Raw genomic sequence first — 6,757 nt, forward strand, 5'->3', positions numbered from 1 at the left:
ATTCCCTTAAATGTCATAACAAATGAAACTAACTCGGATGGAACGTTTTCTCATAACACCTCCTTGAAAACATAAATATCACTGGTTTTCTTGAATCTGGTTTCCATCGACATACGTATACTGTCTTCTTTTTCCTATGATTTTGTCATACGTAACACCACTCCACTCCACTAAATGTAACTTGAAGCAAGTTGCCTGATGTTTCCTATCAGTGTGTTAAGTAAAAAAAAAAAAAAACATAAACGAGAAATCCCCCTAATGTATAGCCTCAATACAACTCCCTTCTCTCTTAATGTTGATCATCAAGACTCAGGCACAGCTAGATAGCATGCGCAAGTCTCACGTGTTTACCCGAAAACTCACCTACTTTGAATCTTGGACCCCAACTCCCAATTCAGCTTCCTCTTCCAAACCAGACCAGGGCAGAGTAGTCAGATAAGGAGCAACTTCAAGAGCGAGTTTGCGCGAAGCATCGAGCCTATGCTGTCGGGTATGGGCAAAGGCCGTGGCGAGTCTTGTCCGGCAGCCGCGTCCAGTTCAACCACAATGCCCTCAGGTAAGGAGCTTCGCCACTGATGGTGGGTCTGAGAGTATGTGGGACACACCACTTGAGGTGCAAAGTCCAAAGCTTGTGTTTACCTTTAGGGAGTGTGGTAAGCTACTAACGAGGCTATAGTAGGGACTTGAAAGAAAATTCAGTTTGTGTGATTTGGCATTGTATCATGTGTTGGACACGTGATCAGCAGCTATTACCCTGTTTACCTTTAGGGAGTGTGGTAAGCTACTCACGAGGTTATAGTAGGGACTTGAGAGAAACTTCAGTTTGTGTGATTCAAAATACCCTTGGATCTCGTGTTGGACTCGTGATCAACAGCTATTACCCTCCGGGTGAGAGCTCAGAGCCCATACCTTATATGGGTAATGCTGTGACCTTACACACGCACGCACCCAACTCCTTGCCCATCAGAGTTGGAGTGCCGGCTCGCAGTGCAGCAAAGCTGAATTTTTCCGCCCTGGACGGGACTCGAACTCAGATCGCTGAATTAGCGATCAAGAGCAGTACCACTGCACTGTCGAGCCATATGTGTGTGTGTGTGTGTGTGTGTGTGTGTGTGTGTGTGTGTGTGTGTGTGTGTGTGTGTGTGTGTGTGTGTGTGTGTGTGTGTGTGTGTGTGTGTGTGTGTGTGTGTGTGTGTGTGTGTGTGTGTGTGTGTGTCTCTTAAGCTTTAACAGTTTGGGAGCGCTAGCCGCGGCCAAACTAAAGCGGAACGCACCTAGAAACGCACCGAGGGACGCGCCCAGCTCTGGATGTGTACATATGGGAGAGAAGCTTGCAGGTGTGTATACATGCATCCAGGAACTGAACTGAGTCAGTGATCACACGTGTATGTGAATATGAAGATCTGTGTATATGTTTTGTCTCAAAGGTATTTTTTGACTTTTGGATGAGTGTATAATGAGACAAACGTACCCCAGCAGTTGTACGTGCGTGTATATGCTTAAGTGTATATGTTTGTAATAATATACCTGTATAAGGAAATATATGCCTTTAAGAGTTGCAAAAAATATTTTTTAAGAGAGTAAAAGTGTGTATAGGAGAACAGGTATATGAGCTTGTATATATAGTATAAATAAATATATGGTATGTTACTATGTTATATAATATATATAATATATATAGTATGTTACTATGTTATATAATATATATAATATATTGTACTATATAATCACAGTATAATTAAGACCAGCTTAATACACAGTTACGTCCAATCGTAGTCATGCTAAATATATAGTACATAGAGCATCAATAAACAGAGACTTCTCTCTATTAGGATTTCTAAAAATATTCTAAATTCTCCAGTATTTGATAGAAAAAATACAATTCAAGAGACCAGAAGTTTGAGGTCTGGTCGTGTAACAGCTCCTCAAAAAAAAAAGAAGAAAAAAAAAAAAAGATAAATAGATAAAATCCTAATATTTAGATCAACCCTCCCCCGCCCCCCCCAAAAAAGATAATAAATAGATACAAAATAAAAAAAATAAAAATAAAAATAGAAAATCCAAATACAGGAGACTTTCGAATCTGAGAGATTTCTGAAGGAGGTAACTTTGTATTCAGGTGCGCTCGTGTTTGCACTAAAGTGTGTAAATAGATTTGTGAAAATATTTCCGTAGTCTGTAAATCCTAGTCTCTCTTGATCCATCTATCTTCCTGTTTATGTCTGTCTGTCTATATCTATACTTTACCGTCATTACCTATTGTCGTCCTGTCTATTCCAACCGTATACAGCCTTACCTGTCTTCACTCTTACTCACTCACTCACTATAACTCACTCGCTCACCCACTGTTCACACACACACACACACACACACACACACACACACACACACACACACACACACACACACACACACACACACACACACACACACACACACACACACACACACATACATGCGCACTAACACACACTCACACACATACGTACTAACACACACACATACACACACTAACACACACACATACATACACACACGCACACATACACACACGCACACTAATGCACGCACACATGTGTACACATACACGCACACGCACATCCCTCTCCCATTCCTACACTTGGCACTGGAGCCGCCACTCCCCCCCCACTCCCCCACCCGCAACCCTACCAACTCCCACTAAGGAGGAGTAGAAGGAGTAGGAGTAGGAGTAGGAGTAGAAGGAACTAACGCCCTCCGCCCGACCTCCGCAGGTTCCTCGGGCTGCAGCGACAAGCACCCAGCGACGGCGACGCAGCAAGCGCAGCAGAAGGGTCCCCCAGAAGGACCTTGCCTATCGCGCCCACCCTCGGCCGCTTCCATGGTAAACCCCTTCAGCGTCCCGGGGTCGCGCAGGTCCCTCTCCACTGTCAAGCTCAAGATAATCGAAGCGGGAGGGCCCTTCGCCGAGCACTGCAAGGGACACGAAAATAGGTTCAGGGTAAGTCCTCCCGTAGAAGAAGGAGGAGGAGGAGGTGGGAGGGGAGGGAAGGGAGGGAGAGAGGAAGGGGAAGGGGAAAGGGCAGGGGAAGGAGGTTGCGTAGATATGTGTTTGCGTGTGCGCGGTTGCATGTAGGTTTTCGTTGTGTACGTGTACGTGTGTGTGTGTGTGTGTGTGTGTGTGTGTGTGTGTGTGTGTGTGTGTGTGTGTGTGTGTGTGTGTGTGTGTGTGTGTGTGTGTGTGTGTGTGTGTGTGTGTGTGTGTGTGTGTGTGTGTGTGTGTGTGCGTGTGTCAGTGTACGCGCACGCATATACTTGCGTGTTTGCATGTGTATGCATTTGGGTGTCTGCGTGTGTATGTTTGCAAGATTTTATGTGTGTGCGCGTATTTGTGTGTCTGTGCATCTGCATGTTTGCATTTGCATGTGTGTGTGTGTGTGTGTGTGTGTGAGAGAGAGAGAGAGAGAGAGAGAGAGAGAGAGAGAGAGAGAGAGAGAGAGAGAGAGAGAGAGAGAGAGAGAGAGAGAGAGAGAGAGAGAGAGAGAGAGAGAGAGAGAGAGAGAGAGAGAGAGGGCTAGTACAGATCAGTGAGGGAGAGGGGGGGGGAGCAGACAGACACATACAAGAGAGACGAGGATGACAGACCAAAAGAAGGATACCGAGAAGGGAGGCTTAGTCCAAGGCTAGGGAGGTCGGAGGATCACATCAGGAGTCGCTTAAGAGTGACACAGAGCGTCACCTTTGCCCTGCGTGCGCGGGCAACTAGGCACGGGGCACTCGCCGTTGGGAATCGACCCCGGACAGCAAGAAGAGCCCGAAGGCCTCCTGTCCTATTCAGGATCCGGTCAGCTCATCGTGAGAAGCTTCGGGAGCGAGTGTCCTTCGGGCAACCCACCTTGGTCGGCTCCCCAGTGGCTAAAGACATCCTTCCCCCGCCCCCATTTCCTTAGGCCCCGCCCACTCCTACCTCGAGGTTCCGAACTATGAAGAACCACCTGACGGAGGCGAGGAGCCACCTGACGGAGGCGAGGAGCCACCTGACGGAGGAGGGGAGGAGCCACCTGACGGAGGAGGCGAGGAGCCACCTGACGGAGGAGGCGAGGAGCCACCTGACGGAGGAGGCGAGGAGCCACCTGACGGAGGCGAGAACCCATCTGACGAAGGCGAGGCCACCTGACGGGAATCAAGGACACGTGCACGAGGTATCACATTCCTGCAAGACTTCCCCTCTAGCTGTCTGATGCCTCATCCCAACCCTCTGGGAGGTGAGGGTGTTGCCCTGTGATCCGTTCGTTTTGTAAAGGTAAGAGAAGCCCCTCCCACATTCTTCTGTGCTGGCTTGCTATTGGCCAGCGTCTTCTAGAATGCAAGTGATATAAGAGAGGAGCAGTCTGGAGTACCGTAAAGTGCCCAAGTTATTAATTAGATACTTGGATTCCAAGCCGATGCATATTTTCTTGGCCTGTGATTGGCCAATACGAAATATCTTGGTCAATGATTGGTCACTTCAAATATTGTTGGCCTATGATTGGCCAATGCAAATTCTCGTGGCTTCTGATTGGCCGGATGCAAATTTACGTGGCCTGTGGTTGGATGAGGAAACAAAGAAGGTTGTAGAAGAGAAGAAGCGAGCATTCACAGATTGGTTACAAAAGAGGACGAGGGAGTCATATGAGAGGTACAAAGAAAAGAAAAGAGAAGTAAAGCAAAAGGTAAAGGGGGAAAGAGGAGAGCAGATGTGACAGAGTATGACAGAAAATTTTGAAAGTAATAAAAAGATGTTTTAGAAAGAAATTAAGAGAGGAAGAGGAGGCGAATCAAGTAGGGAAGAAAAGGTAAAAGGTGCAGATGGAGAGATGATAATGGAAGAGAAGGCAGTAAGGGGAAGATGGGCAGAATATTTTAGGGAGTTGCTAAATGTGAAGGAGGATAGGGAAGGAAAGATAGCTGCAGTGGGAAATGCGAAGAAAATGAGAGTGATGAGTGAGGAGAATGGAGGAGAAATAAGGAAGGATGAGGTGAAGGCAGTTGTTAAGATGATGAAAGCAGGTAAGGCACCTGGTCTGGATGGATGCCATACAGAATGTCTGAAAAAAGGGAGGTCAAGTGATGGTGGACTGGTTGGTGAGGTTATTTAATGTTTGCTGGAGAGAGGGTAGAGTACCGGAGGGACTGGAGGAGTGCCTGTGTAGTTCCTCTTTACAAGGGAAAAGGGGACAAGTGTGAATGTAGTAGTTTCAGAGGGATTAGCTTGTTAAGTGTAGTTGGGAAGGCTTATGGGAGGATCTTGATTGAGAGGATTAGGAGAGGAACAGAAGGAGTAATTGGTGAGGAACAGTGTGGATTTAGGACAGGTAGAGGTTGTGTAGATCAGATCTTTGTGGTAAGACAGATATGTGAGAAAGCTATAGGAAAGGGGAAGGATGTTTTCTGGACTTTTATGGATCTGGAAAAGGCTTATGATAGGGTAGACAGAAAGGCACTGTGGGAGGTTATGCAGATTTATGGGATAGGAGGAAAGCTTTTGGGAGCTGTCAAGAGTTTTTATGAGAGTAGTAGAGCTTGTGTCAGGATTGGAAGTTGAAGAGAGTGAGTGGTTTGAGGTAAAGGTGGGACTTCGTCAAGGATGCGTTATGTCACCCTGGCTGTTCAACTTATACATGGATGGGGTGGTGCGAGAGGTGAATGCAAGGGTAGTGGGTCAGGGATTGGAGATGGTTAAAGAAAATGGAGAAAAGTGGGAGGTGAGCCAGCTGTTGTTTGCGGACGACACTGCGCTTGTGGCAGGATCGGAGGAGGGATTGAGGAAGTTGGTGACAGAGTTTGGGAGAGTATGTGATAGAAGAAAGCTAAAGATAAATGTGGGTAAAAGTAAGGTGATGAGATGTACAAGGGGTGAAAGTGGAAGTAGACTGGAAGTGAACATTAAGGGAGAGCGACTGGAGGAAGTGGATAGTTTTAGATACTTGGGTGCAAATGTAGCAGGAAAAGGTGGAGTGAAGGTGGAGGTAGAATGTAGATTGAGAGAAGCAAGTAAATGCCTTGGTGGATTAAAGAGTGTAATGAGGAATAGACATTTAGGAATGGATGCAAAGAGGAGACTGTATGAAAGAGTGATTGTGCCAACAGCACTGTATGGGGGAGAAACATGGAACATAAGAGAAGAAGAGAGAAGGAGTTTGAATGTGTTTGAGATGAGGTGTCTGAGAAGTATGATGGGGGTTATTAGGCTAGATAGAGTGAGAAATGAGGAGGTGAGGAGGAGAACAGGGGTGAAAAAGGAGCTGGGAGATAGGGTTGATGAAAGAATATTAGGATGGTTTGGACACATGGAAAGAATGAGTGAAGAAAGACTAGTAAAAGAGGTATGGAAGGCAGATGTGGAGGGAGTGAACATGAGGGGACGTCCTAGGATGAGGTGGATGGATGGGGTGAAGGGGGCTTTGGGGAAGAGGGGAATGTCTGTTGAGGAAGGACGGGAGAGGACGGAAGACAGAGGTGAGTGGAGAATGGTTGTATATGGATGATGATGTGATTGCATGAGGAGGAATGGGCAGGGGGATGGGGGGTGAGGTGGTATGTGTGAGCAAATTTTGACGCAGCCCGAAGGGATTTCTCCCCGTCCTCTCCTTATATGCAAGGGGGGACGAAGAGGGGGGGTCGCCGATTAAATGAAGCGGCCTTGCTGTGGATGTGCTGTGTCTTGCGACACTGCTTCTGACCCAGGGCGGTGGGCAAGGTGCAGGGATGACCCGTCATCCAGGAGGTGCTCAGATGA

General features: G+C 47.0%; 1 protein-coding gene across 1 annotated transcript in view; it reads left to right on the forward strand.

Moving 5' to 3' along the window:
• The first annotated feature begins 2,851 nt into the window (after positions 1–2,851).
• LOC143023602 (RING finger protein 207-like) overlaps positions 2,852–6,757 on the forward strand; it is a 9,809-nt gene continuing 5,903 nt past the window's right edge. Inside the window, exon 1 of the mRNA XM_076182190.1 lies at positions 2,852–2,980. Coding sequence (XP_076038305.1) covers positions 2,861–2,980 — 120 coding nt within the window. The 5' untranslated portion in view covers positions 2,852–2,860. The remainder of the gene's footprint in view (positions 2,981–6,757) is intronic.

This window comes from Oratosquilla oratoria, unplaced genomic scaffold (assembly GCF_046742065.1).
Source record: "Oratosquilla oratoria isolate Oo_2021 unplaced genomic scaffold, ASM4674206v1 SCAFFOLD51, whole genome shotgun sequence".
Taxonomy (NCBI): Eukaryota; Metazoa; Arthropoda; class Malacostraca; order Stomatopoda; family Squillidae; genus Oratosquilla; species Oratosquilla oratoria.